We start from the raw sequence: 21009 nt of genomic DNA on the forward strand, positions 1-21009 counted from the left end.
ATTTATAGACTGGATGCTTTAATTATAGACTGAATGAAATACAGTGAAAGCTCCAGAAGAATTATTTTCTAGATGTGTTTGCAATAGTATAACAAATGTTTGCAGGCCATATTTTCGCCTTTTGCCTAGAACTCGTGTGTGAAGCTTTAGTTTACGTAGAGCTGCAGAAAAAAATGTTGGAAAAAGAAGGGATGATCAGAACAAATGATAATTCAACCAGCTGTAATCACGTGGAATTTCAGCTCCAGACTCTTGACTGAGTTTGGGTAAAATCAGAATAATTCTCAGGGACCACTGAGTGAAAGCTAACTTATAAATGGCAGTGCCAGGGAAAAGCAACTCTAGCAGCCTTTTGTCAATCCCCTGTGCTGAGCAGAGCCCCAAAAGTCATTTATCATTATAGATCACACTTTAAAAAGGCAACTGAAAGGTAACCACCTATTCATTTCAGTGCAGTGACTGTGGCTGTAGCATATGCCCAGCAATGGAAATGAACAAGCACTTTGTAGTGACTGTGAAACTCTGTTACTACAAGGCAAACATTAGCTTCAAAAAGAAAAGTGTTGCACTTGAAAAAGGTTCACTAACTCATTACTCATCACAGGGAAGCCTTATCATGGTTCCAGCATGTACGCTTCTTCCCCGCACCCCAGGAAGCTCTCCTTTTTTGAGATTAAAAGTGTTTCATTCCTTTTGTTTCTTACACTTTCCACTAATTGAAGTAATATCAGTACCAAATCATTAGACATTCTTTTCAAGTTGATTTTAATGAAAATCCCTGGGATCAGAATTATGTTTTTTCATAAGATTCACTTTGCAATCATTTCTGTGGGTGTACTCCATTATCACGCCGCATTAGCTATGCATTCATTACTTCCTCTTGGATCAGGTGCCAGGTTTTTTCCTTCTGTCAGCAAATCTGATCCTGTCTTTGGTTTTACTAATTTTTACATCAAAACAAGTCAAGTGCCCTCTGTTCTGCCCCAACATGGTGCAGAAACTTCAGAGGGAAATAACACATGTATTTTGTATTAAAAAATGGGCCCAGAAATTTAATTGAACTAGTCCTGATTTACTTAGGTACAATATAAGAACTGGAACTACAGGCTCTGCTCTTCGAGTGCTTTTGCATATCTTAATATTCAAACAAAATGATTATAAAACGTTAGCAAATTACATTTTCTCTCAAGGCACTGGGATAGGAGAAATCAGACTGATTATGCCAATTTGTATCCCAGTTCTTCACGAGCTGGTCAAATGGATTCTGCTTTTGCAAAGCCAGAGTTACAAAATCTCTGAGGTTTCAAAACAAGACATGCAGCAAAGGAAATGCACTTTTTCCCTTGTGCAGTTTGCCACTTAGAAGTATTTCATACTGTGGTGCAATTCCTAAGAAAAGAGCGTAGTCAACATGTATTTTTCCACTGAAATTGGAAAACGAGATTTCAAGATTCTACTGCTGGTCTTACAATGCTCAGCAAAGTGACCAGACAGCCACAGCTTCCTTGAGCATCCCCCCTTCTCTGCTGCTTTATAAGGCCTCTCTGCCCTGACACTGCAGCTTGTAACAAACAAGACATCAGCACTGAGAACATTCCTTTGCAATGATTTTTAAATGTCACTCAGTTGATTTTATTCTACTGCTGCTGCTATTTTCTAACCCCCATCAGTATGGTAGCTGATGTACAAAACATGAAGTCCCACTGTGCATCCCCAGCAATTTATAGATGGTCTAAAAGAGAGAATGTTGTAACCCCAGCACATGAGTATTCACCAGAATATGCTCATGTGCATCCACAGTGTTTATCTAATACTAGGCTGATCTTGTGTGTTTACAGGCAGATGGTGACCCTGGGGCTCAGCCCAAAATAGATGGACTGGTTTAGGTGCTAGATATGAACCAGCTCTGAGCTGCTCTATTAAACTGCTTTGGTTCAACAAGTACAGGTCAGGAGGTCCTCGCTCTTTGCCTCGTGGTATTGAGGATGGAAGCAAAGGTTTCATACCTGCCCTTTCCTGCTCCCTTCTCATCCTAGTGCTCTAGAGACTTTCTCTTCCTGTATCCACTTGGGACCCTTGTTGTGCTGACACACAAGATCTGCTGACACACAAGCATGTTCCTCACAGGTAGTGCTTGCCCCTCATGCCACCACGTGCAGGATACTCTCCTGAGTTTCATGGCATTTAAATGTTCAGTGATACTGAGGGAACAACTCTGGCACAACCCTGGAAGTCAATTTCTGCTCTGTCTTCAGCAGGACAAACAGAAATAACTTCTTTATTCTGTGACTTAAGTTAAACACTTGTGCAGTAATGAAAAAAGGGACCAAACCAATAGATTTCTGTCTGTATAGATAAAATATAGTTGTATAACTGACCAGCATCTCGTAACCGGGGATGCTGAAAATCACTGTAGTCTGTGGTGATTTTCTTTCCTTGCCACATAGTCTGGAATGAAAGACAAGAGAAATTCCTCTGGTTTTTTTAAATCAGCACATTTGGCTTTTGTTGTTGGTTTTTGTTTTCCCATTGTTTTTTTAAAGGCTAATTTCCTCTAGGAATCGTTGAGCTGGCTTGATAAAGCTCCGTCTGAAATTGTGTTCTACAGTTTTATATGCCCTTGTCTGCTTAAGGCGTGGGCCAAACATGGTACCTGGTGTTTTGGGTGAATCCAGCTGAAATCTGACTGAACACAGGAGTGTTTAAGGTCTATACCACTGAGCTGTCTGCATTAAATGACAAAAACTGATGATTCTGACTGAACTCAGGAGTGTTTAAGGTCTATACCACTGAGCTGTCTGCATTAAATGACAAAAACTGATGATTCTGACTGAAGTTTCTCTTCTATCCCTGATGTGTAAGACTGTTTAGTGTAGGAATAAGGGTGTATTGAGTCTTCTGCTGTGGTATTTTGAATGTGGTGACTCAAACAGGACCCTTCTGTCCTCATCTACGATCATAGCAGAAGAATTCACTTCGTGTTCTCAAGCCTTTATCTTATTCCTAGAACCATATATCCAGGAGAGAATTGCATTGCTGGACAATCCTCATCCATTTCTTGCTTGAGAACTGAACTTGCTCATCCCATGTATGTAACTCAGCTGTTCTCTACCACTTTGCTGAAAAGAGGAAGAGCTGTAAGGGTGGAGAGATAACACAGCCTGTCTCTAAGTATTCCTTCTCACTGCTGAAGCGAAAAACCTCAGATTTTGGAAGGATAGTGACTAGAGGAAAACAAAAAACAAGGCTAGCTTTTATCATGCAGGGTATGAGACCAATATTGAGTATATCATGGTGAGACGATAGTTTAAACTTCTTCCAACTTTGGTAGCATTTGTTTATTTCCTTATACTTAAATTCACAATCCTGCCATGGTAGAGAAAGCACACTGCATCTCTTCAACTCTTCTTTGCAGGAAATACATTCCTAATTTTGCTACAACTACAAGAACTGTCTTTTTTTCCACTTGGGGTGGATAAAAGACTGACTGTTTTTTTTCCTGGAAGGAAGAAAGGTTATGTGGGGATGCACAAGAACCATCAAAGACATTTTTTTACTCTGAATTGCCCTACCACAGCTTTTTCTACTGTTTTGCTCGTCTTAGCCCAGCTGAGTAAAGCTAGAGGTAGCAGAGGGTCTCATGCCATTTACTGAATGCTTACAGTCTTTTTCTCCTGTTTAGGCAGCTATGGAAGGGAATGTATAGTTCTTACACAAGAGAAAATAGTTTATAATTCAAGAGATCCAGAAAAGTAAGAAAACAGATGCCCTTCAACAAATTCCAGGTGAAACACTCTGTTTCAACTAACTGGTAAAAAATTAAATGCTAAGTTTTACATTCTTGTTAAAATGTTTATATTTGTTACAAAAATCTACTTAGTGGTAAAGCATACCTAACAACTCTAGACATCTCCCTGTGGTATTTTTGCTGTTTACAAAGTAGGATTAGTTTTTTTGTTGTTCCCTGGTGTTGGCTGTCTTCCCACCCTTTTAGGTAAACTGTTTCTCAAGCTGTGCTGCTCTTCTTCATGGAAATGAGCTGCAAGGTGTGCTTATGTGCACAGTGATTTGTTGAAAGGAATTTTTTTTCAATTCCTGAGCATAGCATTGCTTTTGTTATTCTTCCAGCTCTGTTGTCTTTTGTGTGTTGCTAAAGAGAGTGACAGGATTGTTAAGAAGTTACTGCAGAACTGGTAAACCCTGGATATGCACAACCAAAACAATTCCTTGTCATCTGTAGAGTTCAGCTGATTGAAAAATAAAGAAGGCAAACATACTCAGATATTCTCTTAAACCTGTCCAGTATTACAAATCTAGATTTCTTTTATGTATGAACACTACATGGAGACACACAGCCAAATAATAGGTCATGCTTGGAGCAGGTTGTATGGATTTGTGCATCCCCCTGGAACAGCCAATGCGTTGCTTCTTGGAATCACTGATAAGAATCCATTGAAAGGCAGGATGCAGTTGTTAAGCTGAGGCCTCAGAATTTCCTACTGGTGTTGGTACTTCGTTGAAAAATACACACAGCACATATGAGAAATTTTGGGTTTAAAGGAGGATTTCTTCATTAAGTGCACTTTATGTGTGCTGTGAGCTTGGCTTTATACTCCTTTGGCATAAGACTATAACTACTGCAGATGCCACTTGCTCTGTTAGCTACAAGATCAGTGCCAATGTGTTTAATTACCCCTTTTAAGGTATAATACTAATTCTGTTGGTAAAGGTATTCAGATATGCCAAATAATTTGTGGGTTAGAATGCATTGATCTAACACTTATGCACGTGCTCTGATGTTGAAAAATGTCCGTGATTAGAAACGTCTCTCCTAAGTCTTCCTTTACTGACAACAAAATGGCTGAAGACGTTTCCTCACTGCCAGCTACCTTATATATTTACATTCGTAATTTTCTAGGTGGACTACTCAGATTTAGATCTTGTTGCAACTAAGGTAAATATGAACTTATTGACAAAATCCCCCCTAATTTATTAAAGAAAACATTATCTTCTTGAGCTGTCTGGGCAGTGAACACTTGCCTGTTTTTTCTGGTTTCACTTTATGTCTTTCACTTTATACCAGTAAAATAATTAGGAAAATGTTTTTATTGACCTTTAAAGAAACAGGGTAAAAGCTGGCTAATTGGCTTCATCTACTTTATAAACTCATGGTTTAAGGAGGTAAGCATATTATGATCTAAGGCGATGTAATTTATGTCAATCTTATGTAGGTCAGTTTTAAATAAATAAAAATTTAAACATTTTTCTCCAAAGTGCATAAAACTGGAAGCAGAGACAGCTCAGGACTTCCCAATAACATAGTTAAAACTGAATTTTGCCATTCTAAAGGGGAGAGCCTTGGTCTAGAGTGTTTCAAGCTCCATAAGCTCAGGAAAGAGCTATGGACAGCGTTTTCTGTGCTGTCCAACAACCCTGGTGTTGTCACTGTTGCTCTGCTAAGCTTTAGCCAGTGCCAGCAGCAACAGCCATAAGGGCTTTCCAGACCTTAGTGCAGCCAAGACAATGGTGCTTCTGTGGGTATTCTGCTGCTGCCTATGCATAGCCTCGAAAAACAGTCTAGTTTTAGTAGGGGAATCAGCCCTGTAAAGAAGTTTTCATGCATTGCCTCTGAATTTAGCTTGTTTTCTACAAACACACGTGGCAGTGATGGGTAACGCAGGTGATGCCACAGCTTTCAGTTGTGCTAATGCCACCTAATACTAGAAAAGGGACCTGTCTCCTCAGTGCCTTAACCCTGCCTCAACAGTAGTGTAAAATATAAAAATTCTTTTTCTGATCTTCTTTTCCCTGGTAAGAAATTGTTCTTACTGATTTGGAGCTATAGGCTTTGACGTCTTGAATGTGTGAGATGGGCGTGTTTTGGGTAAAGAGGAAACTGTTTGGGTCCAGGTGCTGTAAAAATGTGATTGAAAATTAAATTATCTTGGTTTGGTCTATCAAGGCTGGATTCATAACTGGCACCCTTCCTGTAAAACTCAATTTATTAAAATTTTTAATATTGATTTGATATTACAAGTGGACATACTAGTGGTAATTAATTATAATGGGGCTTTAATACATCCAGAATATCTTCAAAAGCAGGCTAGTGAATATTAGTCACATTTCAAACCATTGAACAAATTGCCAGGGGGAACCTACTGTACAATTACAGTAATTGGAGAAAGCAAGGGGGGAATTTCTGAGCCTACTGTACCGTGAAGAAAAGTCATAAAAATGTCAAACACCTGTGACCACATCTTTAGTTGAAATAAATTACATAATTACTTTTTTCCCAGCATCACATCTTTGTTAATTGTGTAAGTGCATAGTAGAATGATGGACTTAATTCTCCTGGGACCTTACATTGTCAATTACTGTAATCTTATAGCTGCTTCTTTCTAAGGATTTGTGGAATGGATTTGAGCATCAGTAACGTTATCTACTGCTTTTTTGAAAGTAGTTTCAAAATAGTTAAGGCCACCACTATGTTTCAGGAAAGTGATTATACATATTTCTGATATTCAATTATAATTATACAGTATTAGATATTTTGTTCTATACAATGGGCCACCTTAATACTCTACTATTTGTTATTTTAATATGCAGATGAATGCCTGTTTACTCTAATTCTAATTTCAGAGCTGTTTTGTCCTCCTAAAAATGAAGATCTGACCTGAAAGTTATTACGTGCTTAAAGCCACTTCTTTATATGGGGTACTAAGGTTCAACATAAGGCTGACTCTGAGGAACCTTTTAGCTGAAGTTAAAAGAATCTTTAAAGTAAAGTTCAGAAGTAAGTTTATAAAATACTTTAAAATTTAAACTTTAAACCAAAAATTAAAACACTTCATTTTTTTTTCCTTAAAAGACTATCACTTCCATTCTCCATTTGTGGTATTTCCAGTGGGCAACACTCAACAAGAGGAGCTAAAAGGTGGCACAGATTTTAGGATCCCTAGTGATACAAAGAGGAATGACCCTTAACAAACTTTAAAATCAACTCCTAATGTAAGCAGACACATTACTGAGTGGTTCATATGAAAAATGGACTATACAAAATAATTGCATTTCTTATCAGAAGTACTACAGCTCCCTTGTAAATGCTATAAGTGCTTCCCTGTATCAGAATGCAGGCAGCTAACCTTGGACAACAAGGTGGTTCTATATGGTAATTTTAAAGTAATTTATTTTGAAGGTTCAAGCACTAAAAAAATCCCTAAAATGTAGAATTATGCTTTAAATGTGATTTTAGTTCTGCCTTCTTACATGTGGGAATTGGCAGACCTTTATGTCAAGGGCTGCAGTTTTGTTCACAGCCTTTATTTATCAAATACTTCTCTGCATCACAGAAATAAATTTTCATATAGGCTAAAGAAATTTGATTTGCATGGAGCTATTCAGGGCCACAGTTCAGCTCAACATATAAGATACAGCAAGGCAGATGAACCTGTGGAATGCCAGAGAAGTGTCAGAAAATTAATAGAAAAAATGTACTGCAAAATGATAAAGGGAATATAAAAAATATTGTTCGTTACTTTTAACTAAACTTCTAAAGAATTTTCAGAAGACCATCAAAAGGCAATTCTGAAATGCAAAATTAATTCCAGCTTTCCATTCCTCTTTGTGAAAAAAGCAGCAGAGCTCTTGAAAGGTTAGAAAAAATTGGGTAATAAAAATACTTGTTCTTACCCATACTCGGCTCTGAAAAGAACTCATGCCATTTTTCCTTAGAATTTACTATCGTGTATACCACAAGAAGCAAGAGTACTGCCTTAGCAATTATCCATAAACATATAAGGATAAATTTACCAGAGAGGAAACTGTAATGCATGTTGGGAGGTGCAGTCGGAGAATCATAGAACAGTTTGGTTGGAAGAAACCTTAAAGATCATCCAGTTCCAGCCCCTCCACCATAAGCAGCGACACCTCCCACTAGACCAGGCTGCTCAAAGCCCATCCAGCCTGGCCCTGTGTGAGCCATGAGTCCAGGTGAGAATCCCAATCCCATGTCCCATTAGGCATTCCCACAGCTATGGAAGATGGGGGAATCTCTAATCAGGCAGACACTAATCTTTCTCATCAACTACTTAATTCAAGATGCTCTACAGATACCTGCTATCTCATCAGCAATTTATGATAATTTAATTTTCCAGGTGGAATATTGAAAAGTGTAAACCTGAATTTCCACTAAATTGCATATGTTAGTATTGACAGTCATTATCCCAGTTTCAAATTCATATTATATTAAAACCAGATAAAGTTAAAAGACTTATCTGTAATTTATAGTACTGAAAGATCAGAACCAGGTGCTGCATTTTACCATAGATAATATGCCTCTGTATAAATGTAATATATGCACATATAGATATTTTTGATCCATTAATTAATTCAAATTTTACGATCTTGTCCTATGAATACCTGTGTTATAACACAGTTATTATGTCAATAGTTATACATGTGCAAAATTCATCACTGTTTCTTAAATTTTAAAATCCAGTTTGAAACCACAGGACACCAGTTATTATAAAATTATGCATTAAAATGATTCATTTAAAGCCCTTGTAAATAAAAGGTAAGTCGTTAGAATAATTGAGGGCCAAGAAGAAGAACATTTTTTTTTTAAATTATAACACTTAGTATTCTATTTACTGACAGAAGGACATTATGTTTTTGCTGAGAAAAGAAAGAAGTCTAATATCCTATCAACTATGCACCTGTGTACAATCCACAGAGAGACAGATACAAGCTCACAGCATTCTTTGATGATTTTCTAAGATAAGCTAATATCAGTAAGCTGTATTTAAAAAAGGCCTTAGTTCTCTTTATTCAAGCATGTCCTGGCTTGAATTATATTAGTAAATATATACGGCATCAGAAAAAGCACTTCTTTATGGTTTTGTTTAATTAAAATGGAAAATCAAAAAACTGGGACAGGATAAATTCCTACCAGATAAAAGAATTGCTAAGGAGCTTTTTTATACTTTGACAAACCCAGATGAAATTTAATGTTTCAAAAATGATCTGTGATATAATTGATTTTACTAACTCTGGAATAATTCTGAGAATCTGCTATTAATGACTGTTGAATGAAAACTTTAAGGCTTAACTTAGCTGACATAATCTCTCTCTGCAAAGCCTTAACACGAAGCCTGCATATCACAGGCAGTATTTTCTGTCAAAATATAAAGTAAGGGTAGGATATTCCAAGAATAGCAACTAGTCCATCAAGGAGGAGAACAGTTTATAAAAAGTCTTCCCTTACAAATTCTTCTGCTAGCTCTAGTAGCTATAATAAATGAAGAGCTCCTGTGAAACGCCCAAGGCCACACTTGGGTTAAGAACTGAGAGTTACATCATCTTTAACGGGAGATACACTTTTTTTTGATGGAGGTGAGACCTGAGAGCAAGGTTTTTTGTGGCAGAACAAACAGGAGTTGTATTTTCTCTTAAGTGCACTATTCCTTGACAAAAAGGGCAGCAAACAGACAGAGGAGTAACCACAGAGAACAGACAGTGTGCTTGTAAGGAAAGTGCATTTAGAATGCATCATGTGGTGTCCTACCTTGTACACAATGATAGGGATATCAATGACAATATAGATAAGGTCTCCCAGTGCCAGACTGGCTATCAGTGCATTGGGGCCGTTCCTCATACACTTGTTCTGGTAAATGATCCTCAGCAGAGTTGCATTCCCAACCATTCCAACGATGAAAATAGCACAAGATACCACCGTGTTAATGTATTTAAAGGTTTCAGCAATCTTGGTCTGCTGGGAGCATTTGACAGTTTGGTTGGACACGGGGGGCTGCACGGTGGTGAGGAGCAAGCTGGATTCGATCCCTGAGAAAGTGGAAAGGTGGTTTTCCAAGTCACTCCGATTGGCATCGTATCTGTCAGAGCTGTCACTGAGGACAAATCCCGGAACCAGCAGCAGCAAGGAAACTCTTAAACACAAGGCTTCCATCCTGAAGTCCCCAAAGAGCGAATTCAGACAGGGTTTTTGGGGTTTTTTTCGGTATTTCAGTCGGATACTTTTCACTTCTGCACCTGCAGAGAGAAACAGTAAGCAAAAATAGAAAACAAAAAAAGAAATACAGAAAAAATACAACAGGTAGACTAACACACCCTGTTTCACACTTAGGAAGGGTATTTGAATATTCAGTCTCTGCAGCTAATAGGCATAAACACCTGTTTATACTAACTGCACTACTCTGAAATCTAGATAACCCCCATTAACTCTCTGACAAAAGGCAAACAGAAAATTCCTTAAGTAATCGATAGCTTATAAAAATAAGATTGTACAAAACCCTTTTAGCTTGATGCAGAATTTGTATATAGGTGGAAAAAATGAGGTGGATGAAATTCAGTTTTAAAAATACTGTCTTGCAAGAAAAGTCAACCTATCTTGGAGACTGCTGAATAATATTTTAGATAAAATAAGAAGATATTCTTTTATCTTTGAAAAAATAGGGTAACAGCAAGGCATCAATAGTTAAAGGTAGCAAATCTGTTAATTTTCTCAGTATTTTTGATATATTGCAATGATTAGCCTTTATTTATTTTTATCTGATTTATTAACTGGATTTCAATGAAGACTGAAAATACATGGATTTGAAATCAAATTTTTTACCAGATCCAAAGTCTCTAAACATTAGGAGGAAGACTTTTACAGTCTAGGTCTAGGTCTACCTTTGGCCGGGAAAAGCCCTTCAGACTTCTATGTCACTTAGTTCCTGAATGTCATTGCAACTCATGTGCAGTACTTAGCCACAGTGAAGCTAATTATAACAATTTAAGCTCTTTCAAAGATAAAAAATGCTGATTTAGTATTCTAAACAACAAGTCATGACACTTCCAGTTAGGAAAGGAAGCATCATAGCGTTCTGTACCAGTAAGTGGGGCTGCCCGTGTGTAACCCCTGCCACAGTGGGTATAGATACCACACCTCCAGTGAAACCAGGAACACCACTCAAGGCCATTTCCTTGAAGCCTAAGTTTAATATAAGATAAAGATTTTTTTTTATTTTACATGGCTTATGTCTGTAAAACAAGGCAAAGTGCTGTTGACAAAAGAAGAGCAGAAAACGAAGTATTTATAACTTTCTGATTTCTAGGGACTCACATGAAGTATTTGGAAGGATCCTTTTAAATAAATGAGTCTTAATTCCATTCCCTGTGGGGCTGTTAAGTCAGAGTTTATAGCAAGAAATTTACCAAAGAAGGAGGGAGACAATTTACTGATAGTACTTCTGGAGCAGGCACAGTATAAATATTTACTACTATTGAGGCTTCTGTTGTGTGTGGTCTGTGAAGTGTGTGTGTACCTATATACAGCAGCAAATGCCATATTAACCAGAGTATTTATTCCTGTCTGGCACGTAGAGTGTTATCCCTCACAGAGCAGGGCTTCACATTTACAGTGTATTTGAGATGAGGATCTGACCAAGTTCCTATGGACTTGGTTTTAAAGGTGAATGTATTAAATAGCAAATCCTTCTTTATTAAATGCTGGATACAACGGTATCCCAGGGCAGTCAGCAGCAGTTTGCACGATGCAAGTGCAATCACTTTAGGTTTCTAAATCAAAACCAACAGAGATATTTGACTGTAACTGTTTTCTTGCAAGTATTAACACTTGTATTATTTACTGTGACAATGGTTCCTCAATTTACAAATGGGAAAACTGTATCACTGTTAAATGACTTTCCCCAGTAAACGCGATACTGCTATAAGCAGAACCCACAGCCCTGTGTTTCAGCAGTTATATTAGTATCCTCCTTAATTAATGTTGTTTTCTTGTGAAAATGGGATGTATGTATACTATGAACATGGTGGTGGCATGGCAATCATGCAGCCAGCATGCAAAGCTTCGAACAGAATTGTTGTTCCAACATCTCTTCCCTCCCCTGGAAGAAACTTCTCCCTAAGAAGCAAAGCTAAAAAGTTTTTAGTATACAAACTTCTAAGGGTGTTTTTTTTTTTTTTTTTTTTTTTTGCGAATTCCCGGCAATCCTTCATTCCTCTGTGCGTATTTTCAAAGTATTTGTCTTGTTACAGAAGATGACATGCAAACTGCCTCATGTGAGTGACATCCTAGGATCTGTGATAACTTTTTGCAATGAGGTAATCTGGTATTGCCCTTCACATGCAGCCTGGAGCATGTGAGGTTGCTGTGTTAATCTGGGGTCCGCAGGCATGTGCTGTGCCTGTGCTTCTGCAGCGCTGCAGAACCAGCCGCTGATGCGGAGAACGAAATTCCTGACTCGCCTGGGGTAACAAGCCAGAAAAATTCCCATGTCGAGGTTCACCAAGGAGAGACCTATATACCAGTGGAAACGGAATTGTTCCAAGTATTAAAGATGAGCTAAAACGTTATCAGTGACGATCAGCCTGAAGGCAGCTGAGATGTGAACAGGAGCAAACGAACTGAAGCAGGGCAGGAAAGCACTGAAGGGAACAAGGGGGATTCCTGCGGGCTGTTCCCAGCCCGGCACAGGCAGGAGCGCTCCGCGCTGCCGGGGCTCCTCCGGTACCGCCAAAGGAAACGCGCTCCCTGTGCCACTATCGAAGGATCAATTCCAACGTGCACTTGGCTCAGCAGCGCTGCCTCCCCTGCAGCTTACATAGCGAGCCTCTGGCAAGAGCTATATATTGTTAAACTTTATTTAATAACAGTCCCCCCGAGCTGCCTTGTGCCAGTCTCGTGTTCTCTCTCACTCTCTCTCTCACACACCCCGCTCTCGCACACGCACGCAGAGATGCGCGGCCGTCACCGAATCCCTCTCCGGGGCGTTTCCGAGCGGTGCCCGCGGTCGGGGCCGGGCTGTTCCCGGGGCGGGCTCGGGGCTCCCGCAGCATCCCGCGCACTTCCCCCCGCCGCGCCTCCCCGCCAGGCTCACCCTCATGCTGGGGCTGCTGCCGCCGCCGCCGCCGCCGCCGAGAATTTCCTCCGAGTGGCTTTTCCTGGGATAGTCTTACCAGATCCTCCTGCCTGCGTCTGACTGGGTGGGATTGAAAATCTCCACCTCCGCTAAAGCAGTGAAAGAAAGAGACAGACTGAAGAAGTCGGAGCGTCCCCTCTTTTCTGCCCCCTCCCCCAATTAAAACAAACCTCCAGCCCGAACTGAGCCCCTGCCAATGTTAAACACAAAGGCTGCCTCCCGGGCACAAGGGAACGCTGAGCTCTTTTAACTGTTTCCTGGCTGAAACCGAGCAAAACTACTTTGCTGGACTCATCTAAGACACAGCCTTGGGAATCCGGTCCTGTAGCTGCCTGCCAATAGCACACAGGATTCTCAGAAAGGTTCTGTATCTGATCCCACCAGACGGCAGAGGAGCCAAGAGCAAAAGGGTGGGAAAAATCCGCTGATGAAATATACCATTTTTGCTTTGCATTTTCCTCAGGTTTGGCCAGGATCAGAGTCTCTTTCTGAGACAATCAGTAAAACTCTACGTGTGAGAGTTTCCAAAATGCTGGATTCATAAACAGAGACTGTTCCTGAATGAAAATTTCTTTGATCCATCTGGGAAACACCTTGCTAATACCTCTTAGTCTCGTTTACAATGATAATAAGAGTGTGGCATTTTCTGTCATTCCTATGTTTCCTGTCACTGTTCTTCTGTCAAGGTAGTGGTGTGAAAAAACTTGTGCAGAAAAAGTGGAAAGCTCTTTTATAGCTAAGGATATTTTCTCATGATGAAAGAAATGCCAGTGTATCACAGGGAGCAGCTTGTAATGGAAAGAGTTTCAAAATCCCTTCATAGTAGCAAGTTTAAGAAATTTTGAGTCCCTTGTTGAATCATTCCAGGTTTCTCATTTCCTGGCAAGTTTCCATCTGTCTGAACCACAGAAATTACTTTCTAAACATATTCGGGCTTCTTTTGAATACAAAAAGGCAGTCTTCCTAAATAAGATATAAAAATATGTAGTGCTAAAACAGTAAAAGCAGACAAAAGAACAACAGAGAATGAGATGCTAGTGGCCTGCAGAATTAAAATATCTGACACTTAATCATGTAAGAAATTGTTTTGAACTGTCAGTTTTGCATAGTTAGTTAAAAGAATGCTTCTGTAGTATGTTTAAATTCATCTGATAAATCATGTACAGGAAAAACCAGCATCTGGATTGACTGGAATAGCAATACTTTATTACTTCTAGAAAGTCATCTCAGTTAAATGAAGTGTCAAAACACAAGATCTTTGAAGAAATGTATATGTTCAGGCTGGGAATCACAAAGAACCTACTGTTTGCAAATTGGGTAGAAACGTTTAAATCAAAATCTCAAGTTGCCCTAAGTTGTATAAATGCTGCTAAGCCACTAAATTGTCCATATTCTAGTAAAAGTAATTTGAATCCTTTACATTTTGGTCATAGATGTGCAGTATTAATGACTTGCTTTGTCAAGAATCATCTATATGGTAACTTGTTGGAAAAACTGTTGAAGAGCTGGCAAGGGTGTAGTTAAAGACATGTGGACTTTATGAAGTCCTTTATTGAATGCAATTCTTAAATCTCTTGTGTGTTCTCTAAACATTGTTAAGACCCAATTCCTTTCCTGGGATCATTTGACCTTCGTTTCTAAACAACTAGAGTTGTAAAAATAAAAAGAACAAAGCAAAAAGAAAGAAAATTTATATTTCTGATCTCATTCAAACACACTTTTGTTCTTCTAATTCATATTCCAAATGTAACTATGTTCACTTTTAAATGGAATAAATTCAAAGAAATAATCAAATTTACTAATGCTGTTAAAAATCTATTTCAAGACAGCCTTTGCTACAATTGTGAATGCTTTTATTATTTCAACCCAATAAGTAGTATTAATTATTAGAAATTACTGAATTGCTCAGTTCTGTGTTCTTTATTATTATTACATGTTGCTTATTTTTTAATTGGACCTTTGTTCTGCCTTTAATCTTTTAGGTGTCTAAAGCTGAGTTGCATTCTTGTCTTAAACTAAGTTAAATTAAAAAATTATGTCTAATTGTTCCTGCTGGGGGTTTTTTACTGTGTTCAGGAAAGTACCATAGAAAAGGAAGTTTTCATGGATGAATTATGCAGAAACTGCAGTTGCAAATCCGCCTGATCTCAGCTACTAAGGAAAGTAAAATAAAATACAGTTCTTTACACCAAAATGTTTTCAGCTGTTAGAGACACTTTCACCATCACTGTACGACTGCTATCCCTTGTGTACATGCTTTTTTGGAAGAGTTCTTGACTGAGGACTCTGTCTACCAGTTTCAACACAGTGAAAGTGTTTCCTCTGACCTCTTCTGTTTTGTGTCTTCAGCAAACTACTTAGCTTATCTTGCATAACTTCACAGATCAGAGTAAGGGTAACATATTAATCTCATTACAACATAACTCATTATACTTCAGTTTTAGGGATACCTGGATTTTGCAGCTGGAGTCAAGGAGGCTATCAGCTGTTAATTTTCCTGGAGCCTTCAGCTATTAGAAAGGAATATTGCAGGTGTTACTAGCCTATTTAAATCAAAACTGCAGTGACTTTTATACAACTACCTAAGAGGCAATAGCAGAGGATCAGGAATGTTTGAAGGAGTTAATTTTGTTTGGTTGAAATGGACTTTTAGTGAACGTATTACCTGCTAAGCCACTTACCTCCTCAGATTTGGTATGAACTAAGAACATATGTTCGTCAGCTCATGGAGTCCTGAATTGCATTCCTGAGATTCAAATGACCAAAATCAAAACCAGACATTGTCCATAATTGGCATTTTCACAGGCAGCCAGTTGGTGTGCTTATAATATGTAGCATTTGCAGAAAATCAGAAGTTATTCATGGCAAAAGATATAACTATCTAATTATTCTGCATTCTTCCACTAGATTTCTGATATAGTTTTTATAAGAAACAATGCAAAGAACAATTGGACTGGATGATCCTTGTGGGTCCCTTCCAATTTGGCATATTTTGTGATTCTATGATTAACTGTTTCACTTTCAATTCAATATCTAGATTTAGTGAATAAGAACTCGGTAAATCCGAAACTTCTCATAGCAAAATGCTAGTTTGAAAAACACTTGTTGGGCAGGTTTCTCAACCACTGGTTCAGTCAGAAGTTCATCTTGTTGAGCAAAAGGCACATGTTGTGACTCTTGGGGATGGTCCTGTGCAGGGCTAAGGGTTGGACTCAATGATCTTTGTGGGTCCCTTCCAACTGAGCATATTCTGTGATTTTGTGAAAGAGACGAATCATCCAAAGCATAGACAATATTTCTGCCTTGTCTAGATTATCTATTCTTCAATAAGAGATGCACCTACGTAGTGGCTTCAGGGTAATTCAGTTAAAGAGTACCTACCAGAAAATATAAATTCATTGAAACTCAGGGTTCATAATTTCCAGTGATCATTAAACCAGTTATTTGCTTCTGTTACATAGCATTTCTGTTTTCCCAGTAACTGCTTTATTTACATTGTATGTCTACTAATGGCATATCTATAACTCTCTTTATATGCTTAGCACAAATAAATCCCTCTTCTTGCAAAGTTATCTTTCTCCTTCCTCCTTCCTCACTCCTTTCCTCCCTCCATCTCTCTTTTTCCCCTTTCTCGGTCTCTTTTCTGTTTCCTTCATGTTACTAGAAATGTCTGCATTTTGCAATATGAATTCATAATTCAAAGAGAATTATAGTGGGAATACTTCTATATTATATTAGTTTATTCTAATAATTGGAAATGCATTTGTATTAAAACCACTGAAATATTCCTGCCTTTGGACTATGGGAATTCGAAACTGGAAGGTGTGATAGAATCACAAGGGAAAAAAAGGTTAAAGGACAAAATTGACCACAGTGCAAACATTTAACATAGGAGCAACTGCAGGAGCTATTGCACCCCAAATGGGAGTATTAGTCAGGAACTGTGGATTGGATGTCTTTAGATTTTGCAGAATCTCAGTAGAAAAGTTTGTGTAAGATGTGACCTTCCTGGTCCTTTAGTGTGCAGATTGGATAAATAACAACGTATTGTTAATTCCCTTCAATAACTGAGCATTTTAGCTTCCTCTGGGGAACATTTGTCTACTGTGTGAAATACAGTACACTAAGAACATTTCAGGAAAGCTTTTCTGGGAGAAGTAATGTTGTTGTTCTCCATTTCCATGGGTGGAAACCCTAATTTTCAAGCTCTTGCTCATAGAACCTGGTAGGAGTGCACCCACGAGTGCTGAGGGAGTTGGCCAATGTCATATTAAGGCTACTTATGGAAAGGTTACTTGTGGAAAGGAGCTGGGAGAAAAGGACCTGGATTTCCTGGTGGACAACAAGTTGTCCATAAACCAGCAATGTGCCCTTGCAGCAAAAGAGGACCATGTGATCTGCAGCTGCATGAGGCAGAGTATTGCCAGCAGGTCAAGGGAGGTGACCCTGCACCTCCACTCAGCACTGATGAGACACATCTGGAGTGCTGTGCCAAGACAAACATGGACTTGGAGACATGGAGCAGGTCAAAGAAAGGGCTACAAAGATGATTCAGGTGTTTGAGCATCTATAATATGAGGAGAGGCTGAGAAAGCTGGGACTGTTCAGCCTTGAGAAGAGAAGGCATAGGCTGGATCTTAGCAGTGTGTACAAACACCTGGTGGGAGGCAGTGAAGAAGAGTGAACCAGATTCTTCTCCAGGGTGCTCAGTGACAGAAGAGGAAGCAAAGGACACAAACTGAAATAAAAGAAATTAAATTTAATCATAGCAAAAACTGTTTTTGCTGTAAGGATGATCAAGAGTGAAACAGGCTGCCCAGAGAGCTTGGAGGATCTCCATCCTTGGAGATATTCAAACCTATCTGGATGCAGTCCTACATAACCTGATTTGGGTGGCTGGGCTCTGAGGAGATGTTTCTAAGGGTCCCTTCCAATATCAAAAGTCTGCAGTTCTGGGATTCTGCAATTCAGATAAAACTTCCATTATGTCAAGAGTGTTTTGGCTTGAGCTCTAGAATTATGGCGTTCAAAATTCTTCAAGTTATGTTGTTTATGTTGGAAGATGAATTGAGCATGAGCTAAAAAAAAAAAAAAAAGAGGAGTACTTGTAAATTAATATTCTGTGGCAAGGTGGATATTGTCCAAAAGGATAATGTGTGGTGTTTATTGAAATGCTTATCAAATATGTATTTTTTAATGTTAACTCTATGAAGAAATTATTTTCTTCTTCTCTTTTGGGGCCAAGACAGCAAAACGATTGACTGTAGGGAGCATTTGGGGATATTCATCTGTTCCCATTCTTCATCCCCATTGTTTCAGACAACCCTGAAACTAGCTGTGAGCCAAGGGAGTCCAACCTGTTCCAAAAAGACCAGTGTTTAATGGTAACACATAAAAATATTTTTACATAAAACCCTAAATAGGCAGTAAAATATATACATAAAGAACAATAAAATAGCAAAATGTCACAGAAGATACCTGTGACATAATTATGCAATGAGTGAAATTATGCACTGAGAGGTTATAAGCACACTAAAGAAAAAAACTGGAGGAAGGAAAAACAGATATAAAGACAAATTAAAAATTGATTTAAAGAACACTAAGAGGAAGAGAATGTATTAGATTAGAAAATCTTCCATAACTTAAGTAAGTTTCAATTTGCATTTGCAGATGGGAGCCTGTGCAGAACACACGTTCTATGATAGAGGAATGCTCTTCTGCTGCCAGATATGTCTTTTATTATCTTAAGCACTAATAAAATTATCTAGATAAGATAGTGAGATATTAGAATGCCATTTTATCTTAATCTAAATAAGGTTAAAATTATTTCTATTGGCTACTTTGCAGTGAAACTGTTCTTCCTGAAAAACTCTGACCCATCTCTTGTCTTTCTAATGCTTATAAGTTATCTAATTTTTTGTTAGCCTAACTAAAACTAAATTGAAATAAGCTGTTTGTACCTTTACTTTGACAAAGTCTCTTTAGTATATTATTCAATATTAAATGGTTAGCATATACTATTCCACATCTTATCTTACTGTAAGTGATATGTGTAGACCTCTTTACAGACTTATAATTAAGTGATAGGTCTACAAACTTCTACACGTTTTTATAGATGTAAGGAATTCTCTGCAATGCAACTTTAAGATAAAGCCTTTTCAAATGATCAAGGTATCTGGAAAAAGTTTCACCATTCCTTTCTGTGATCTAGAAAAGCATTATTTATTGGAAACCAGAGCACACATTTAGGTAACTTAAATAGCATCAAGACAGGGTGAGTAGAAAAATCTAGGCGTGTGATGCTTGAGAGAGAAGGAGCAGACAGCACTTTAGATTTTGGTGATAAAAACTCTCCCAACCACCAAAGAATTATCCTTCTATATTTATGTTTATGCATGAAAGTAAGCTGTCTGTTCCTTTTAGCAGTGCAGTAGGCTCTAGCTCGTGTTTAGAAGGAAGGGCTGGGTTGGGATGTGACTGTATTCATGGCTATAGGATTGGTAAGATGTGCTGTCATATGTTGTTGTGGCCTTGCTCTGACATAGATTTCCACTGAAATGACTTTTACCTTCTTTTACGTAGATGAGAAAAACAAAGAATTAATGTTAATATATCAAGAGAAAAATGAAAGTCCTTATGCTAGGGCCTGCAGTTAGTTCTTTGCAGTTGGTGCCTAAATACATATTTTGTAGTTTGTTGGGTTTTTATTTGTTTTTTACTTCATTCAGTAAAGAAATATCAGTACTCTCATTAAAAAATCCAGGAAAATGTCTTACTAAACCTTTTTATTAGACCAAAATGAACATTTTCTGTATGACTGATATAAGACTACCATAATCCAGGAACTTCTCAACAGTCATATACAGATCCACAGTGAATAATAACATATTCATATTAAGGAACTATTTTGAAATCCTGCATTTTGATCAGAGACATAATCCAGAGTGATATTTTGGGTGATTTCCATAAAAATATCATAGATTGATTCAACAGGATTCAATATCACAAAATCCTCCCGTACAATGAACGTGCTGTGGGACCCATTTTACCATTGGAAATTGTTCTGTGTCTCTTGAAGTTAGGCAGTATGTGCAATAAGTGCTTTTACTGGTACTTGGCTGTGTTAATAAGTTTTGGAATTGTCAAGAAATCTGAACTTGTCTCGAGGATTCAGAGGGTTGGGAGCCAATTAACCTTGGCTGCTTTCATTCCTCTTCCATCCCAGCTTCTTCATAGAAAGCCTTATCTCTTTTTCTGTATTCTTTCCAATGAGAATTCCTCATCTCTTCCACATGTGCCTGGTAGGCACTGGACACCTACACTGTTCATTAACCTTTATCCTTTTGCTGATCCTTGTCCCACACACGGTTGATGAGCTACTGTAGTTTCTCCAACAGTTGGGAGTGTGCCCGTTTCTTCATAGGCTAAACACTGAACGGTTGATTTTTCCTATTTTACCCTTAATCCCAGTCACAGTGCTGGGGTTTGGTGTGGTGAGGAAGGACAGACAGACAAGCAAAGTGGGAGGATGTTAAGCCTCTGGCTGGCCAGGCCCTGCCATGCTACTCTGGCATTCTCCTTGGCTGCTGGCCAGCCCTTGCTGCTTCCTGATAGAGGAGGGTGTGCTGGATAGAAAATAGGGAATGATTTTATGTATCTTAGTCCAAGTATCCTGGACAAAAGGTCCAACTCAGTTCTGCTATCTTGGGACAGAAATATTTCTTTCTCTGGAAACAGCAATCTTACTTTGCCTTATAAAATAACCCGAAACTGAGATGATTTCCATGTGTCAAGCCACTGAGAATTAATCTATGTCCTCTCAAATAAAGGGAAATTATGGAAACATTAATTAATCATTCTGTTAAAATATGCCAGCATATAACACTACACATGTATTACTTTCTTTTTAATTATTATTCTTGTCATGGTTAATACTTACAGATTGTTCTGAATGTGAAATGAAAAGGAACAAGAGATATTCTTGTCAGTCTCCCTTTCCTGTCTGATATTCCACTACACTTATAAGGATTTTCATTTTATAATGTTGGATTTTTGTCATACATAACAT

At 38.3% G+C, this 21009-nt stretch overlaps 1 protein-coding gene and 1 long non-coding RNA gene across 2 annotated transcripts in view; one reads left to right on the forward strand and one right to left on the reverse strand.

Moving 5' to 3' along the window:
* Window positions 1–13091, reverse strand: part of EDNRA (endothelin receptor type A) — a 32356-nt gene extending 19265 nt beyond the window's left edge. The window contains exons 1-2 of the mRNA XM_032686338.1: window positions 12900–13091; window positions 9563–10047 (exon numbers count right to left, since the gene is read on the reverse strand). Coding sequence (XP_032542229.1) covers window positions 9563–9964 — 402 coding nt within the window. The 5' untranslated portion in view covers window positions 9965–10047; window positions 12900–13091. The remainder of the gene's footprint in view (window positions 1–9562; window positions 10048–12899) is intronic.
* Window positions 1–21009, forward strand: part of LOC116786060 — a 109561-nt gene that overhangs the window by 41016 nt on the left and 47536 nt on the right. The window lies entirely within an intron of this gene.

The sequence above is a fragment of the Chiroxiphia lanceolata genome, chromosome 4 (genome assembly GCF_009829145.1).
Source record: "Chiroxiphia lanceolata isolate bChiLan1 chromosome 4, bChiLan1.pri, whole genome shotgun sequence".
Classification (NCBI taxonomy): Eukaryota; Metazoa; Chordata; class Aves; order Passeriformes; family Pipridae; genus Chiroxiphia; species Chiroxiphia lanceolata.